We start from the raw sequence: 20,559 nt of genomic DNA, 5'->3' as shown, positions 1-20,559 counted from the left end.
GTTTGTTTTTTGCTTTTATTGTTGGATGCAAAACTTTAGACAATACATGCATTAAATGTGTTAACATTGTACATATAGAGTATACATAAAAATCCATAACATAAACACAGACATAATAAGTACGGTAGTACCAGCCAATGATTTGAATTTAGAAGTAAAAATTTTCTTTTAATAGGATGTAATCAATGACCATAGGGGACCGTCATCGTGAGCAGTTAAGCTTGAAATTGATGGTGGCCTCATAAAAGAGGAAAGTTCATGACATTGATTATCAATTACTAGTCAAGTGGGTGCAATGCAGGTGCAGTAAGATAAAACTATTAAAGGAAACCAAAATCCAAGAAGAGAAGCAATCTTATTGGAAAGAGTAAAATGAGAGGAACCACTTAAAAAAAGATTCATCAAAATCGGTTATGAAATAAGCAAGTTTTAAAAGTCTTGTACTTTCTATGGGGATCCTCAAATTGGCAAACGTGCTTCAAAATGGCTGATTTGTGGACAACTCTCCATTTGTTTTGTACACAAATTTTCAGATTTTCCCATCTATTTTCCATATTTCACGTTATTCCCTCCTGACCTTGACATATGTGATGTGAATGATATTTTCCCATTCAGAAGGAGGCAAGATGCAATTTGAAAGATAATGAGGAAAATCTGAAAATTTGTGTACGAAACAAATGGAGAGTTGTCCTCAAAATCAGCCATTTTGAAGCATGTTTGCCAATTTGAGGATCCCCATAGAAAGTACCAACAAGAGTTTTCAAACTCCCATAACTTGCTTATTTCATAACCAATTTTGATTAAACTTTTTTTTAATTGTTCCTTTTATTTTACTCTTTCCAATAAGATTGCTTCTATTCTTGGGTTTTGGTTTCCTTGAAGTTGCAAATGTAATATATGAAGATTTTATGTGGATTTACTATTTGATTGTATCTCAGGTATCATACTCTTTATGAATCGGTGGAGTGTTTCACAAAGATTTAAGTTTGACTTAGGGGGTGTTGCAAGAAAATATTTGCAATCGTTGGCAGATAATCTGTTTTAATATTACAATTGATTGATCAATTTCAACTGTAGCAAATGAGATTACACTCACTATTTGTTTCAAGAAGCAGATAAGCAATCAATTACAAATTTGCAATTAATTGCAAGACTTAAGATTATTTTCAGGATCTGAATTTGCCTTGCAACGATCGCAAGTTTTTTGCAAAACCCCATTAGTCGCACTTAAATGCCAACGCGTACATGATATGCAATCGTATTGATCAATAATCAGTAGTGCACGTTCTCTTGGCGTGATCTGACCGATGCGATCATGCCTTTTATAACGCAAGCAACTAGGCATTTAAAGGAGAATGAAACCCTTGAAACCAGCTAAATCCATATCAAAGAGAAAAATCAAAGAAACATATTGTTGAAAGTTTGAGGAAGATTGAATGTATAATAAGAAAGTTATGAGCATTTGAATATTGAGATCACTAATGCCATGTAGATCCTCCCATTGGCAATGCGACCAAGATCTGTGATGTCACACACGTACAACTCCCTCATTACTTTAGTACTTATTTCAATTATATTCTCACTTTTATAGAGTCTATCACAAGGTGAGGTGTTCTCTTTATGAGAGGACAAGTACAGAGGTTTCACAACATTATATCATTGATGAATCGTTTGTCATATGATTAGAATGAGCAAAAAGAGATGTTTTGGGGTATATTTTCAGCGTCCAAAAGGGGAGAGTTGTTCATCTGTAACATCATAGATCTTGGTCGCATTGCCAATGGGAGGATCTCCATAGCATTAGTGATCTCGACATTAAATTGCTCATAACTCTTCTATTGCTAGTCCTATTTTACTCAAACGTTTGTGGATCTTATTCTTTGATTTTTTTGCTTTCACAAAAGCTAACTTGCTCCAAGAGTTTCATTCTCCTTTAAGTTGGACTCTAAGTCAGACTTAGTTTAATCTTTGTAAAAAAAACCCACCCCATTCGACTTGAATGAATACAGTCAATATTACAATCGATTGTAGCCTGCCTTACATGGGTTGCCATACATCAGTTGTAAAATTGATTGTCTTCCTGATCATTGTTCTTCCCAAAGTTATGCTGTTGAGGGGAAATAAAATGAACAAGGACACTAACTGCTGTGAAAGTATTTTTCTCTCCTCTGACCTCATTTTTATCTGTGCTATATTTTACATGAATCTTTATTTTGTAACCAAACAGGCTGTGACAACAATTCTTAAAACAAACATCTATTGTTAAACCAACATTGTTGGTTTTAAAAAGCCACGATGAGGCCGGTTGTGAAGAGTGGGGAAATAAACATGTCGATCGCAAATTCAACTATACAGTGCGTCCCACAAAAAAGGAAACCCGTTTTCAGAGATTGATATCACAATTATTAAATATGCTTTTACTATAAATTTGATGCTCATAGCAAGATTGGAATCTCATCTCCAATTTGAAACCAACAGCTTAGCAAACCGTTCACGCTTGGCAGATAAACAATAAATATTGAGACATATCAGAAACGATTTGCGCAGAAACTCACATGTGAATCTGAATCCACTCACATTTCAGGGATCAGTGAGAGAATCTTAACAAAGAATACAAAATAAATGCCAATGAGCCAATCGTTGAATAAGCAAGGCCGTCGTTTTACGAACCAATCTTGTCCAAGCTTTCTGCGCAACCTGGTTTTTTAAATTAAATTTTCAAACTCGTCTTGCTCATTATTAATGTGTGAAATGTTCGTCTCATATTAGGTATCAAAATAAAGAAGAATAATTGAATTATGATTATGTAAATGAAATATCATAATTCATTTGACTTCATAGAATGAAGACATGGGAATCCCGGTTTCCTTTTTTTCTGGGACACACTGTATAACCTCTGTTGCTTAAAACATCATGATAAGCACCTTTTGCAACACTTGCTTGAAATACAGGGTGTGTCTACCTCTTAAACAATATTTTCCAAAATATGTGCTTCTGAGGGTAACCGAAGTTTCAAAGGTCAGCTATCAAGAATACATGATTTCTTCTTGTAATTTCTGCTCTACATCACTGAGTAACTCATCAACTTTAATTTGACACCTACCTTGCGTCACGGGTCACAGAGCTATGGCCTTTTGAATGCGAAGGGAACAACACCTACTTATTTTCCATGTTTGGGGTTTTAATGTACATGCAGGAAACACTTTGTTGTAAGGTTTTGGTTTCATCAGAGTTTTTCCGATCAAATTTCAGTGAAATGCTATCCTCTATGATAACCTTTTTTTTTTTGAGTGACTGGCATTTACATATCAACTGCCTAGCTTCAATCTCTGTGGAACATGTCATTTATCTCTATCTACCTTGAGCATCACCACCTTCAACTTTTTCACAGTACCCACCCTGTCGATGCTGCATTGATTGCATTGCTCCTCTAGCCACTGAGCGGAATTGTGACGCAGAACATCTTTCATAATCTCATGCCCAACATGTGCCTGCAAGTCACCATGGATGTGCTCAACCAAAGTTGCAGCTAGACACCCGTTATGTATTTTCATTCGCAAAAAGAATTAGCAGAAGGGATATCATTTCACCGAAATTTGCAGGGGAAAGCTCCCGGGGGGCCACTTCCATTGACGAGTGGATACCATGCGCGACCATGAGGTCTCAAAAAGCACCCTAAACACGTATTTTCCATACTCTGAAAATGCACCCCTTAACAAGTATTGGCGTATGAAACCCTACCCTTAAGAAGTACTGGAAAAAAAAAGCGATATTATTGGCAAGTATTCCCTGAATTGAACCCCTAAACAAGTATAGCGATATTTTATTTTCAATGGTTATGTCGACCACAGACGTCGGTTTTACTTTTACCTACATCATTGGATTTAGTACAGCCCCACTCGCGCAAATCGTAGGCCTACTCTAAACACGTAGTGTTGACTCTTGGGGCAAAATGTACATCCTTTATAAGACATTTTAGTCTTGATTGTTTATACCCTCGCAAATTAGACCCTAAACACGTAGCTTTTCTATCGAAAATTTTCATTATTTTTGTGTTTTTGACACCCTTATTACGTTACGTACGTAACGTGCCCTATCTTGAAAAAGACATCCTTTTTACGTGTTTTCTTGGTCGCGCATGGTATCCACTCGTCAATGTAAGTGCCCCCCCCCCCGGGGGGAAAGCTCTGATCGATGGAACCAAATCCTTTATTACAACAAAGTGTATGTACATTCAAACCCCAAACTTGGTAAAATTAGGTTTCGTACCCTTTGCCTTCAGAGGTATTACTCTGTGATCCCCGACAATTATGACGCAACCAAGGGGTCAAATGAAAGTGGGTTAGATACACAGTTATGTAGAATAAAAATCACAAGAATAAATCATGTATTCTTGATATAGCTGACATTTGAACTTCGGTTATTTTTTTAAAAAGAAACAACCTGTATAATGATCCATGACGTATTTCTTTCTTAAACTGGGGGTTTGTGAGGTGTCAAGTTTTTTTTTCTCACACGGTGTATTTATATATATATATCAATGAAAAAATATGCCATAGGATTTTCAAAGAAATTGTTGAGAAATGAGCAAAACATGAAATTCAAGATATTGGGTCTTTTTCCAAGTAATGATAACTCATACTGTCCCACATGTGCATATCTGTATATGTTGGTAACCTTTAAGTTTAAATTGTGTGATTTCAGAAGTTTAAGTTAATGTAACTGTACCAGATATAGATCTACATCCCATCTACGATGACAAAGTGAGAATATTTAAATCAATATTTACTGCAACTAATTTCATTCATTGCTAAAACTCCCATTCCACAGAGAGCAAGACCTCTGTTTGACCATTAAACTTGCTTGATCTTTCATAGGTCTTTCAATGAAATTGTAAAGATCTCCGAGGTCTTTCATAAATCTTGATTGATCTTTAAGTGATCTTTGTGGTCTCCCATGATTTTCAATTTTTTTTGGAAAAAGTTCAAAACATTCTTTCATTCCCCCGTTCCACAGAAGGGAGACCTTTGAAAGACCAAAATATTGGCAAGGTCTTACAGCTGTCTCCAATATCACTGAAATTTGTCTTCTCTGTGGAACGACTCCAAAAGACCCCTAAAAGAACTACGAAAAACTGATTGGCCCATTCTTTTGAACTTGAAGACCTTTTTTTTTCTTTTTTTCTTGTCAAATTTTTTGGTGAACGAATTTGCCCCCCCCCCCTTTGGAAAATCCTAGGTACGCCACTGCTGATTGATACTTCTTGTCTTACTGGGCTTATAGTTATCCTATAGAGATCTTTCAATGGTCTTTCAGAGATCTTTTATGCAACAAGTGATATTTCAGAATTCTTTCCATGGGCTTTTCCTGGGCTTTTCCTGGTCTTTCAATGATCTTTTAATGATCAAAGGTCCTTGAAAGGTCTTTAATTCTGTGGGATGGGGGCCTAAGCTAGCAGCGTTAAACCCCCTGATCCCCCATTTTTTTTCGCGGATGCTGTCCACTGTACGTGCAATGGCTGTGAGCCACCCCCTCCCCCCAGGGACCTGGGAACGATTTTTTTTCAGTGGGGGTGCTGAAATCTCTCAAAGGTGGGGGGGGGGGGGGAGGAGGGGACACAATTGAGTTTTCCATAATTACACACACACACACCTCTAAGTGCACCACACACACCCACCAACCCCCCCTCCCACACACACACACATATATATATATACATACATACATATATGACAGTCACTTCTTAGCTCTCTTCTTATAAAAGAACATAGATATATAATTAGATAACTCGAGCGCGAAGCGCGAGCTCTTTTTTTTTTGGGGGGGGGGGGGAATTTCATGTTTTTTGTCCTGAAAAATTGAAAATTTTGAGCAATGTTTGTGGTCCTGAACATTAAGATGCGTATGTAGCAAATAATAACTGCAAACGTGATTAGTGCGAGCAGATATTTTTCATATACGCTCTAGTCTGATCGAAAGGGAAGTGTTAAAGGACTGTTTGCAGTTACCCATTAAGGCGATACATATATCAACAATCAAATAATGCGAGCGCGAAGCGCGAGCTGAAAATTTGACATTCCGACCTAAATACTGGACATTCTAAGCACTTTTTTGCAATCATGAAGAGGATAGGTATTATATAACTATATAATTGATGCGAGCGGAAATAGAAATGAGATTTCAGACCTAAAAACAGGACATCTTAAGCACTTTTCTAATCATGAACAGGATAGGTATATAACTATACAATTGATGCGAGCGGAAACAAAATTGAGATTTCAGACCCCAAAAACGAGACATTCTAAGCACTTTTCTAATAATGAAGAGGATAGGTATATAGCTATACAATTGATGCGAGCGCAAAGCGCGAGTGGAAATAAAAATGAGATTTCAGACCTAAAAACGGGACATCTGAAGCACTTTTCCAAGAATGAACAGGATAGGTATATAGCTATACAATTGATGCGAGCGCGAAGCGCGAGCGGAAATAAAAATGAGATTTCAGACCTAAAAACGGGACATCTTAAGCACTTTTCTAATCATGAACAGGATGGTATATAACTATACAATTGATGCGAGCGGAATTAAAAATGAGATTTAAGACCTAAAACAGGACATCTTAAGCACATTTTCTAATCATGAACAGGATAGGTATATAACTATACAATTGACGCGAGCGGAAACAAAATTGAGATTTCAGACCTACATGTATAATTGGGACATTCTATTCATGTTTTGTATATCAAGAAAATGATGGGTAATTGGATATATTCTTACATTAATAATGTGAGCGCGAAGCGCGAGCAGAATTTTTTTGATATTCTGATCTGAAACTCCATACTGAATTTAATATGGTATGAACAGATAAAGAAAAATCAGACGAACATAAGAATAAAGATTTGATCAAAATCCGACAAGGAATATCAAAGTTATTGCATTTTAAAGATTAGCATTATTCCGGTGTTTTAAGCATGTCTTCATTAATATTCAATGAGCAAACTGATGTGTCATATCCCCACTTGTTATTTTGTATTTTATTATATAAAATTATGTTTATTAAATATTTTCCCTTCAAGAACTAAAAAAATTGAATTGACAACTGATTTAGTCCATTAGATATTCTTCGCTGCAACTTATTTCATTATAAGGGAGACATATCATTAACACTGGTATGAAAAAATGAAACAATTTTGATTCCATGTAATAACACAAGAAACAGGATAGTGGGGATGTGACACCTTCAACCCACATGGGCAGAAATCCCAGAGGAGACAGGGGGACGTGTCCCCCTACCAAAAATAGTAGGGGGACACAATATCGAATGTCCCCCCTACTATTTTTGGTCTTTCATGGAGAAAAATACATCACTTCACAATCGAAATAATACCGTTTGGACTAAATGACCTTACATTTTGGGTGAAACACTTTTTTTCTTCTTTTTTTGCTTGTCAAATTTTCCAGGCCCTGGTCCCCCTACCTTTGGAGACAGATTTCCGCACATGTCAATACACCTATTAAATATTCATGACGACATGCATATCACCATTTTCATAAAATATTGCTAAACTTTAGAATTAAATAACTTAACTATTTGTTATCAGATTTTCATAAAACTGTATTTGATATAAATATTTTTAGCCCGGAGTAGCCCCAAAACAAGCTGCGTATCTGAATAAACATGCGTGCGCGTGTTTAATGTTAGACTTAATATCTGGGCATTGTAAAAAAAAAATTAATTATAAAAATCAATAATGCGAGCACGAAGCGCAAGCAGAAAATATTTGATATTCCGATCTCAAAAAAGGTGAATTTAAACACTATTTTAAGTACTGTGTCAGAAAATTTTGAAGTGGGGGGGGGGGGGGGAGTTCTACAAAACGTCGTTCATTTTCATTACATTTCTGTCATTTATCAACTTACCTCTAGATTTCCAGGAGGTGCTGCCCCGGGGGGGCCACTTACATTGACGAGTGGATACCATGCGCGACCAAAAAAACACGTAAAAAGGATGTCTTTTTCAAGATAGGGCACGTTACGTACGTAACGTGATAAGGGTGTCAAAAACACAAAAATATTGAAAAAAGGGTATCTATTTCGCTCGGAAAAATATACGTGTTTAGGGTCAAATATGCGGGGATGATAAAACAAAATCAAAATGTTTTATAAAGGATGTCCTTTTTGCCCCAACACTACGTGTTTAGAGTCCGATTTGCGCGAGGTGTGGAAGGTGAGGCCGTACTAAACCAAAATAATGGTGTCTGAAGGTAAAACCGACGACCGACGGACGCGTGACATTACAATAAAATATATCTGTACTTGTTTAGGGGTTCATTTCAGGGAATACTTGCTAAGAGTATCGTTTTGTTTCCAATACTTGTTAAGGGGTGTATTTTCAGAATATGGAAAATACATCGCTGTACTTGTTTAGGGGCTCAGTTCTGGGAATACTTGCCAATAGTATTTGTTTCCAATACTTGTTAAGGGTAGGGTTTCACACGCCAATACTTGTTAAGGGGTGCATTTTCAGAATATGGAAAATAGGTGTTTAGGGTGCTTTTCAAGACCCCGTGGTCGCGCATGGTATCCACTCGTCAATGGAAGTACCCCCCCCCCCGGGGGTGCTGCCTATGGAAGATAATACACGCAGCACCCCCGCTTCCCAGGTCCCTGCCCCCCCCCCCTCTGGAACAGATGCAGACTAACTTGTCACCATGCAGTAGCAGAATGGCAACCCCACCTTCATCACCGTCCCATTTAGGGAATTACCTCCGTCTGAACATTATTGGTGTATACCGTTCCACCGACGTCAACTTCTGCCAGCAAACTGTTAAATTCTATCTGCCACTGCCACACACGAAAGTTGATCCCTGCAGGAGCAGTAAAGGTTTCTTTCCTGACTTCGGTGCTTTCTTTCTCGATATCGCTTCCTATCTGTGATTCTAGCTCGGTGATATGTTGCAAGCTGCCTTCGCCAACTTTTACTAATTTCGAAATTTCTACAGCCGCCGAAAATTTCACAGAATTCGATACCTTAGCGATGGGGCTCTTCTTAGTGAGCTTCATGCCGTGTGTAAGACATAGCTCCAATGTGACGTCACGCTTACCCTGTCTGTTGTCAACGTGCCACAGAATTCTTTTCTCCAACACCACGTCGATAAATGGAACCAACTTCCAGAGCTGATCATCAACATCCCTGCCTTCGAACGTACACAAATCACTGTCTCTTTTCCCGTATTTGGCAAGTTTCGCCTCAGGGTGCTTAACGTTATAAATTCTGAAGTAGTCACCATGTTTCACGAAATGCCAAAGCTGATCGATATTATAGTTTTTGTTGTAGCAGCAAATGCACGAGTCACCTCTGCCATATTTTGCCAACCGGAACCCATCATGCTTGACATTGTTTATGTAGTAACGTTGCGGACGACCGGGGTCAGCCTCCAGTCTCCAAAGTTGATCGATGTTTCTTCTCAGCTCGTAGGTTCCAATGTCACCGTCATTTTTCCCCGATTGAGCTAACTTGGCGTGGTTGTATTTCTTGTTAACGATGAAAAATATTACTCCGTCCAGTGTCGGTTCCTGTAAGTGTAAGGCAAATGACACAAAAGATATACCGATGTAAAGAGAAATCAAGGCCAAGAATTGTTCAAGTCTGTTTCAAATAATGATGATGATAATAGGAGTAATAATGATAATAAAACATTTTTTATTGCTTACTTTCTGACCAATCAAATTACAATACAGCACCAGGGTTCAAGCCCATGCCTCTAATCCAAACCCTGATTTACCCATGTCGGTGACATTCCAACATCAATGACGGGTTGACCTTGATAATAGTGACAAAATCAAGGTGGATTCTTTTATTAAAATAAAGAAATATAGTGATTAGTTTTATTACCTTAACTTTAAGATCAAGTGGCAAGAGGTAAGTACTAGCCTATGAAGCTCAATATTTTAGGCATTGGTGTTATTGTCTTCAAGGGCATCGGATAGATCATTCTGAACCAATAATGTACAACAGAAATTTGCGAATTGATATACTTCGATTAATTGCTCTGTATGCATGGAAGAACTCGATCCATAAACGCATCTTCTGGTGGTGTTGGTTTTGTAATCTCACCATCACTCTGAAAGCATGTCTTCACATTCAAAAGCATGGTAATCGTATAATTGAAATCACTTTGAACGGCAATCGATCCAGCAACCACTATAAGTTTCCTATTGCAGCCCACATAATGAGTATTCCGACATGTCTGAAGAGGCCGTTTCGACGTTGCTCATTTCTATGATGAACTCTCTTCAGCTATATACTCTTTGCCTGCACATCCCAGCCATGGCGTAATTTCCTTCAGCAAGAAATTCATCCATATTGTGCTGCACTCAACCCAGGTGAGGTGCATGAATAGGCAGGAATTTATTTCTTGAAATGCCACCGCGTTGTAAACGGCTGCGGGGCTAAGGCCAGGGTAATAAAGGTCCTTTGGAAGCGCATAGGGACGTTATGACATAATGTGATCATGGACCTGGCCACGGATGATTATTTATTGTTACTGGGGGTGCTGTGACAATGCTCAGTATCCCCAGTAACAATAGACTAATCCTCCGTGGATAGGTCCCTGAATGTGATATGCGCTATACAAGAACTGCGTTATTATTATTATTATTATTATTACTATAATCATTCTGGTTTTCGGCCTATGCCTTAACAACTACTGCCCTTGCAAAACTTGTAAATCAGTGGTCGTTAAACATTGATAACAATTTGATTTCTGGAGTTGCGTTCATAGATCTTCGGAAGGCCTTTGATACCGTGGACCATGAGCTGCTTTTAAAGAAATTAACTTGCATTGGTTGTAGTAAGAGGACTATCACTTGGTTCAAATCATATTTATTTGATCGACAACAAGTGACACAATTCAAAGGAGCCAAATCGCACCCTTCAATCGTCAAATTAGGCGTGTCACAAGGGTAAATTCTAGGTCCCCTTTTATTTTCAATATATGTTAATAGTTTACCTGAATGTATTCATGAAGGTATTATAGATATGTACGCTGACGACACGACACTTACCGTCAGTGCGAATGATGCGACAGTTTTGGAAGAAAAATTAACTGTTGCATTAAACAAGGTCATGGCATGGATTAAAGATAATCAGCTCGTCCTCAACACTGAAAAAACTTGTGTCATGATAATAGGTTCTCGTGCTAATCTCAGGAAAATAGATTCTTTGATAAATAGAGTTCAATTCACCAAATGCTTAGGAGTTTTGATAGATGAAGAACTGAAATGGTCAAAACAAATTGAAAATGTATGTAAACTTACTCAGAAAAGCATTGGCATAATAAAGAGAGCGAAAAGTTCTTTGCCTGTGCAGTCCTTAAAGTTGCTTTATAACAGTTTAGTGTTGCCAAGATTTGATTACTGTTCTGCTGTATGGTCGAATAGATTTCAATCCCATACAATTAAGCTGCAAAAAAAATCAGAAGAGGGCTGCAAGAATTATATTGAACAAGACATACGACACACCGTCGGCTGATTTGTTCACAAGTCTTAAATGGATGACACTAGACAAACGATTTGAGCTCAGTCGCGTTTTGATGATATTTAAATGTGTTCATAATTTAGCACCTTCTTACCTTCAGGTAAACTTAACCAATCCAAATGATGTACATGAACATCATACCAGACAGAGAGACAGTGGATATCTACGCGTGCCCAAGTTTCGCACTGATTGTTATAAGTGTAGTCCAATCGTATCTTCAATATTTGAATGGAATAAGCTTGATAATTCAATTAGAACAGCTCCTTCTGTCATTTCATTTAAGAGAATGTTTAAAAGAACTTGTAATTTATAAATAAATTGCGGAACATCCACTGTTGTGCTTATTTTGTGTTAGCATGACCTTGATGATTTGGTGTATATTATCAGTATTTTCAAGATGTCCTTCTTAATTAATTTGATTTATTGATATTTTATTATACGTCAAACGAGTGCCCGTCTGCGTTTTGTTTGCTGCTAAGTTTGTTAATGTTTCGTTTTACATTCAAATCCTAATGTGAATCTTAAAGGAGAATGAAACCCTTGAAACCAGCTGAATCCATATCAAAGAGAAAAATCAAAGAAACATATTGTTGAAAGTTTGAGGAAGATTGAATGAATAATAAGAAAGTTATGAGCATTTGAATATTGAGATCACTAATGCCATGTAGATCCTCCCATTGGCAATGCGACCAAGATCTGTGATGTCACACACGTACAACTCCCTCATTGCTTTAGTACTAAGTTTCACTTATATTCTCAATTTTATAGAATCTATCACAAGGTGAGGTGTTCTCTTTATGAGAGGACAAGTACAGAGGTTTCACAACATTATATCATTGATGAATCGTTTGTCATATGATTAGAAAGAGCAAAAAGAGATGTTTTGGGGTATATTTTCAGTGTCCAAAAGGGGAGAGTTGTTCATCTGTGATATCATAGATCTTGGTTGCGTTGCCAATGGGAGGATCTCCATAGCATTAGTGATCTCGACATTCAAATGCTCATAACTCTTCTATTGCTAATCCTATTTTACTCAAACTTTTGTTGATCTTATTCTTTGATTTTTCTGCTTTCACAAAAGCTTACTTGCTCCAAGAGTTTCATTCTCCTTTAATGCTGTAACATTCTGTACATACGTTATGCATTTTGTAAATATGTTTATTGTTATTCAGGGCCCCATGGAAGACCACTACTTATTGGTGAATGGGCTACCCTGTCAAAATATCAGAAAAAAAAAGAAAAAAAAATTATTATTATATAATTTGATGGTGATAGGTGGGGATTTTAACGCACGTACAACTTGGGCCCGAAGATGCTCATGTACTATTTCATTAAAAAAACACAGTAGGAATGACATGCTCCTCAAAGATTTTCTGGAGCAACACAACACCGGAATGGTAGGCTACGTACCCACAAGCGGCCAAATGGCCAGCATGCTCAAATCAATTATATCCTACACTGCAAAATTAAGCTCCGGTGTTGATTTAACACCAGCCCGGAATCTATTATGTCCACACCAGAGAAGTATTGAAACAACACCAATTTGGAATCAAGCCGAAGCTGTTTTAATACTAATTGGTGTTGTATAAACACCTATCTGGTGTAAGACCAAAACGAAACTGGTGTTGTTTAACACTTCTCTGGTGTGGACATTTATAGATTTCGGGCTGCATGGTGTTACATCAACACCAGAGCTTTTGCAGTGTAGTCATAAGGAAGAGCATATCGGTCTTTTGAAGGTATTGTGTCCGAAAATCATCTAATTGTATTATGTGAATGTCAAATAAGTTATCGAAAGTGTAAAACTCAATCTAAAGACCCCGTGAAGAATATTGATAAGTCTCAGGTAAATCAAAATGACCAGTTGAAAGATCGATGTACACTGTGGCTGCTTGTGAATAATAGGTTTTGTACACTTTGTGATGAATTATATAGATGACAATAGTGAGGTATCGGAAGCATACAATAAACTCATTGGCCCGTATTCTGAAGTCGGGTTTAATTTAAACTCGGGTTTAAAGTACGTGGTTTAAGTATGGGAAGCCAAATTAAAGTATCAAAATTTGTATTAAGTTGTATGTTTCTTATGTTTAATTTACTGTGCTCTTTCCTGATTCATCGATGGTGAAAACAATCATATATTTATACTTCCTAGACAATTATGAATGATTTGAGAGCCAAATGAGCTGAAATATGATATCTCTACTGTTAGTGATTTATGTAACAATTGGCTATCCATACTTAAACGACAACTTTAAACCTGAGTTTAATTTAAACCTGCTATCAAAATACGGGCCATTGATGCTAATCAATTGAGATTGCACTCCAAACTCTCCCAAAGAAGACTAAGAAAATGAGTGATGTCTCACGCGATGAAAATGTAGCTCGCACTAGGGATATAAAAGGCTTAAACCAAATATCACACAAGGCCTACTCGAAATAGTAAAACGAATCTTGAAATTGCTAAAAAGGTACATGATGAGGCCTATACAATGGCCCTTGAAAACAAAATTAAAGAAAATGAGTGATGTCTCAAACGATGAAAATGTAGCTCGCCCTAGGGATATATAAAAGGCTTAAACTAAATATCACACAATGCCTACTCGAAATAGTAAAAAGAATCTTGAAAATGCTAAAAAGGCACAAAAATGATGAGGTTTATACAATGGCCCTTGAAAACTAAATTAAAGACAAAGCTGAAAAGTGTGAAAGTCTTTACGCTGATAAGAAACATGCAGCATGCAACATTGCATCTTTTGAAAGATAATTATAACAAATTAGAAGGATGTTCCAGTTACTATGATAAAAGATGACACTTCTGAAGAAAGAAGGGGTTATTGGCTAAATATGTAAGGGACCTTCTATAGGCTCACCAGTTAGGGAAAGACCCCCCTTTCAACCACAAAGTTTGTTATCCCCTTTCTATTAAAACAGGACCATTTTCTAAGGCAGACATTATTTGTTGTGCTCTGAAAAGGTACAAGTCTCAAAGTCATTTGGACCAGAGAACATTCCTGCTGTTATATGGAAGAGTCCCTTATTTCACGAAACTTCTAAAATTATGTAATGAGACTCTAAATGGTAATAAACCAATAGCTTTCTCTTTGTCGTCCATTATACCAATTCCAAAGAAAGGGGATCTTTCATCACCATCAAACTACAGTGCGTATCAAAAAAAAGTTTACACTTAGACAAAATCCTATAAAATTATATATTTGTAATATCCTGAATATTTTTCCACATTTCAACATTGGTACAGATCCATTTAAGCAAATGACGATATAACTGTCGAAAAATATTTTCGCTTGAGTGAGCACCACTTACTTTTGAAAAGTTAGTGAAGAATGATTTGCGCAGAACTTTGAAATAGTTATGCGAATAAAAGTAGACCTTAATCATGGAGAAAAAGGGGAATTTAGCTAGTAAAATTGATTTGATGATATCTTTTACCTTTATTTAGTTGCTTCCTTGCCCAAAACACTTCGAAGAGTGCATTACGCCCCACCCCACTCCCCCACACACCGAGGCCATCGTGACGATATTTGCTTTACACTAAGCTGTGATTTACATGAAATGGCTTAGGCTTCATTTTCATTTTGTTAATCATTGTCAAGCTTGGGAAAAGTGTGGAGAAACAAGTATTAAATGAAAAATGAAATGTAAAGTAACCCACTTTAAATGATACAAACTCAGTGAAAAAATGCTGGAGATGTCTGATATAAACTTTTGTTCAGATTCAGTTATGTCCTTAGATCCAGCTGGCACAAAAAAGGTAAAGGTTGTGCTTACTAAGTGTTGACATTTCAATTTGGATGGCAAAATTGTTATAAAGTGCTTGAATGTATCCGTTTTACTTCAATTGACTAAAAGTGCAAGGGAAATTGATGAGAAATGTTTCGCAGGGTAAGTTTGAATTCGCCCTTTCCCTATTACACAGCGTGAAAACGAGCATTTCTGCGCAAACAGATTTCTGCGAGCTTTACAAAAATGGACAGTGCTCACTCAAGTGTAACATTCTGTCAAAACTTTTACTTTCATTAGATAGATGAGACCCAAACCCCAGATTATATGTGAAAAAATTACCCACATGTTGTATATTTTTGAATTCCCAGGGCTTTTTCAAAGTGTAAACTTTTTTTTGATACGCACTGTATAGAGGTATAAGATTATCACGAATATTGCAGCTAAGATATATAATTCAATGCCTCTTGGTGGAGGAGCCGTGGTGTAGTGGTTCTGACTCTCGCCTTGTAAACAGAGGGTCGTGTGTTCGAATCCCACCGCGGTCTGGCGTCCATAATTTGGCAAGGCGTTAATCCACACTTTGCCACTGTCGACCCAGGTGCTAAATGGGTACCCAGTAGGATATGAGGGTCTTTGTAGCTTATACTGTGTGCACGTCACGTCGTTCCGATGTATTAAGCGCTATATAAAAGCAGATTATTATTATTATTACATTAATTGTTTGGTTCCATATGTTGACCCAATATTAAGGAACAACCAAAAATGGTTTCAGAAAAGGAACATCCACTTCCTCCCATATCAATAAGGCGAATCATTGAACAACTAAGAATATCTAGGGAACAAGGTACTATCATCTTGGTTTAAAGACTCTAACCGCCCTTTCACACTGTAAAAATATCGTAATTTGAATGATTCCAGTGAAAAATAAGGCTAATTGACGAATTTTTAGCACGTGTGAAAACAAACCAAAACATGATTAGAATAAGTTATAACGAACGCTAATCACAATCACGAATTCAAATTCTACTTCGGAAATTACGTTACGAATTTTGCGTGTGAAAGGCTTGACCTCCAAAACATCTTTTTTGGAGGCGGAGCTTACGTGGCCGTTCAAGCACTTCCGTAGAAAATGTAATGCTCTCATCGTATAGACTCTATTTGCGATGCAGTGCTTTGATTGACAAGTCACCAAGGACACATACCTCCTTCGCTCGGGAATTCGAATTCAAATCACAGTGAGCGTGTGAAAGGTCCGATGGTTCTAAATACGAATTGCAATCATTACAACGATGATTCAAGATTAACGTGTGAAAAGGCCCTAAATTGCTTTAATGTTACTTTTAAACATGTTAAATGTAGTAAATTTCTTCTCCAAATATTGTTTCTTTACGTTCCTTTTGTAGTAATTAAACTATTTGAATTTTTTTATATTAAGATTTACTAGAACTGCTTGGTTTATGCAAAAATTATTGTATAAAGCCTTTTCTGTATTGAAATGAACTTAAAATACTGTCAGTCATCCAAAGATTAAGTTTTCTCTCACCTTGCTGTTTCTTTATTTTTTAGGGGGAAATGTTTACTATAAAAACCTGACAACAGATTTGAAATAGTTGTAAGCTTCATTCACATCAGTCATATCATGTCCCAGCAGAATAAACCAAGATCGTTCTTCAGGCATAGATACTCTCATTATTTACACTTCTCACAAAAATATCAGAGTTAACTCTTTGGCTTGGTGATGTACATGTAATTCAGTTACCTGGAATACAGGTAGATTATCAGTTATATCACAATACATAGTCCACTTTGAAATGGTGTACTACACTGGTTCGTAACAATGTTGTCCAACAGATTTTGATGTCACACTAGTAATACGTGTGGGCTAGTTATAAGAGGTACGCGATAATTGCTGAATAACGTATTAAGAAATTCAGTTACTTTATTATCAATGTTATATTTCAAAAAATCACCCATGATGTATATCATTTTGTTATCTTTCAACAGGGGTAAAATCATAGGCCCGTATTCTGAAGTCAGGTTTAACTTAGACCATGGTCTAACTCTGTGCTAAAATTATGAGAAGCCAAGTGCCAAAATTGTTATTAAGTTGTACATTTCTTATGTTTGATGTGCTCTTTCCTGATCCATCGATGGTGAAGACAGTCATCTATTTATACTTCTTAGACAATTATGAATGATTTTAGAGCCAAATGAGCTGAAATATGATATCTCTACCGTTAGTGATTTATGTAACAATTGGCTTTCCATATACTTAAACCACAACTTTAAACCTGAGTTTAAGTTAAACCCGACTTCAGAATACGGGCCAGAGAGTCAAATGCTGCATTAATTGCAGATTAACAATAGGAGGCTTATACACCACACCAATCACAATATTTTTCCTGCTGGCTGACTAATTTCAATAAAAAAAAGACTCATTAAAAGTTCCATCACTTACAGGATCACGTCTCTCAAAATACGAAAAGGTGTTCTTCATAAATGCCAATTACTCCACCACCTTTTTTTCATATATAGAGTTAAAGTGATTGGTTAACATTGGTTTGACTTTTTAAAAATCTGAGCTAGAAGGTCACACTTGTCACCTGTGTCTGTGATATGTTACAAAAATGAAGCCCAGAAAAAATTGCGTTCGAAAATAATTATTTAGTGCTTCAAAAATTGAAATATAAAGTGACCGAAAACACCATCTTAATTTCATCCCATACACTTATGTGTACTATTTAGGCGTCTATAAGACGCCTATTTACAAAATCGCGGTTTGCCTTGTAGTTTTGGCTTTTCATTCTCAATAATGGTTGTTTTCAGGGTTTATTAGTTCTAATACATGCACTTGTACACATGTTTCATCTTGGTTTGAGAATTTTTTAAATCAGCTGCTCACAAAGTTAAACAAAACCTTTAACTGGTTAAAGCCAGGCATGTTACAATTATCGTTTAGCCATGTTTCAGATAAACCAATAACGTCAAATTTAAATTTAAGCAAGTCTAGGGAATCATTGATCAAAGTTCTTATTTTGTAATGCTCCTCGAATTGATAAGTTGTCCACATTACCCTTTGTAATGTTTCCATAATAATCCGTAGTATTTCAAACGACTGAAGCAACCTTTTTCAAGGCTCTTTCACACTCACTATAGCCGCATTTCTTTCCCCCAACTCCACACTCATTGAAAGGCCTTTTGGACATCATTCTGTCTTTCAACTACTGAAAATTTACTCGCTCCGTCGCTCGCATTTTTAGGATATTGTAATTAAGTAGTTTTTATCTCAACAAAACCATTAATTTGAAAATAGCCATCGAAAACTTTGTAATAGATTTTAAATGATGTCATCACCAAATTAGCCCTTGAAGTGACAATTGGACACTTGAGAGGCGTTTTTTTTTAACACCGATCTGTCTTCGAACTACTGAAAATTTACAAGCTAGCATATTAATAAAAATTGCATTTAGTAGTTTATATCACAAGACAATTACAATGCCGCCATCGAAAAACAATCGTCATAGGCCGTTAACTGAAAGATTATAATACTATGTACATACATGTATAACCCCTGTTTTGGGTGTCCCAAAATTTTGAAATTTCAGGTCATATTGCTATTTGGACCGGATGTTCTTTCTTTCATCGATGTTAAGGCAACTTTTGAAGAAAAAAAATTATGTAAAAGGGCAATATTATAAGATTAATGATACAAAAAGAGCAGGAAAACTAAATACAGACATTTATAAAATACAAAGTGCTCTAACGAGAATGTAGCAGATTATAGATGATTCTAGTAACTGAAGAGAAAATTTGCCTACCTTGTTGACCATCATTGCTGCCATCACGCCCTCTTTCTATTTGACTCGATTGCTTTATCCGCCTTTCTGTTTGCCTTCTCCTGCGCCTGTCTTTCCGTCCTCTTTACACAGTGCTCTGACCGCGAAGGTTTGTGAATGAAATTGACTTAGCAACTCTCGATATTTATCCTGTTTGTAGCGGGCATGCGTTTGCTTTGGCAACTAATAAAATTAGAAAAAATGGCTATTAAATTTACACAATTTGTCCTTCCAAGAAAACAAAGTAAAGGAGTTACAAAGCCCGCCCCTTCCTCTTCCAGGAAAACTTATCGGACGTACATGTATTGCAAGCTCGCCCTCCAGAAATGACGCTGATTGATTGATTGTGTGGCTTGGTAGGTGGGTGGATCGTTGGTTGCCATGAGCTGATTGGCCGAGATATGTCAGCCAATCATAGAGTACTAAACTTGAGAAAAGTACAACACTCTCCAAAATTGAAGGACGAAAAATAAACCAAATCAATTCCTTACCGCGTTGGCAGGCCAAAGTTGCCACCTTTCGCAATTATCACGGACGCTAATATTAGGGTCCCCTTACACAAAAGTTGACGCTTAATCATACACTTGATTTTTAAGATTGATTGTACATTATAGTCAATAGAATCAAACGTAGAAAACTGCTCTACAATCAATGCTAAGATTTGTGTTACAGGGGGGTTACAGGCCCTACAGATCTGCTTTTCGTGTGCAAATTCTTTCCCGCGACACCCGCGCGCCATACATGCTTGTATTACGACTGATGGCTGGAGATATTCGAAATGCAGGACCTAAAATAGAATATGACATGGATAAGAAAGTGGTTTTTCAAACAAATCGAGTATATATTGAGTGAGGAAAAACTTATTAAATTAAGGCTTAGATATAGATCATTACAGTCCATCGAATCGATATTGCATTCAATGTGGATTATTGGTGGATCTCTGGCAATTGATTCCATGGGTCAGATCACCTCTCTAGCCGAACCCATTTCGCATATGTACACAACGTATGCAATACGTTTGCACGCGGGTTTCTTTTGTTCACTCCTTCTACACAAACGATACGCATCTAGCACACGATGTAAAGGGTATTATGTTTTACTTTCCCCAGAAATGGGGGTTAGATTCAAATTCCGGGGGGACCACTTCTATTGATGAGTGGATACCAGGCACGACCATGGGGTTTCGAAAAGTACCCTAAACAAGGGAAGCAAGTCTTTCCCAGATTATGAAAATGCATCTTTTAACAATTATTTGGCTTGTGAAACCCTACAAGTATTGGAAATATATCCCTTTTTCAGTATTTTAATCATCGTTTTTGACACCTTTATAACGTTACATAGGCCTATACGTAACGTACTTACCCACTCTTTCCCTTTTTACGCGTTGTTAATTGCGCCTGGTATCCACTCTTCAATGAAAGTGGGCCCCCCGGGCGGCCT

At 37.0% G+C, this 20,559-nt stretch overlaps 1 protein-coding gene across 1 annotated transcript; it reads right to left on the bottom strand.

Moving 5' to 3' along the window:
* Positions 1 to 8,688: 8,688 nt before the first annotated feature.
* Positions 8,689 to 19,238, bottom strand: LOC135155505 (uncharacterized). Its single transcript, XM_064104754.1, has 2 exons — positions 19,102 to 19,238; positions 8,689 to 9,576 (listed from the first exon to the last, which is right to left on the bottom strand). The coding sequence occupies exons 1-2, from the start codon at positions 19,123 to 19,125 to the stop codon at positions 8,755 to 8,757; spliced, it is 846 nt and encodes a 281-aa protein (XP_063960824.1). The 5' UTR covers positions 19,126 to 19,238; the 3' UTR covers positions 8,689 to 8,754.
* Positions 19,239 to 20,559: the final 1,321 nt, after the last annotated feature.

The sequence above is a fragment of the Lytechinus pictus genome, chromosome 9 (assembly GCF_037042905.1).
Source record: "Lytechinus pictus isolate F3 Inbred chromosome 9, Lp3.0, whole genome shotgun sequence".
NCBI classification, from domain to species: Eukaryota; Metazoa; Echinodermata; class Echinoidea; order Temnopleuroida; family Toxopneustidae; genus Lytechinus; species Lytechinus pictus.
Note: the sequence above shows the minus strand (reverse complement) of the source record. Positions and strands in the feature narration are given on the sequence as shown.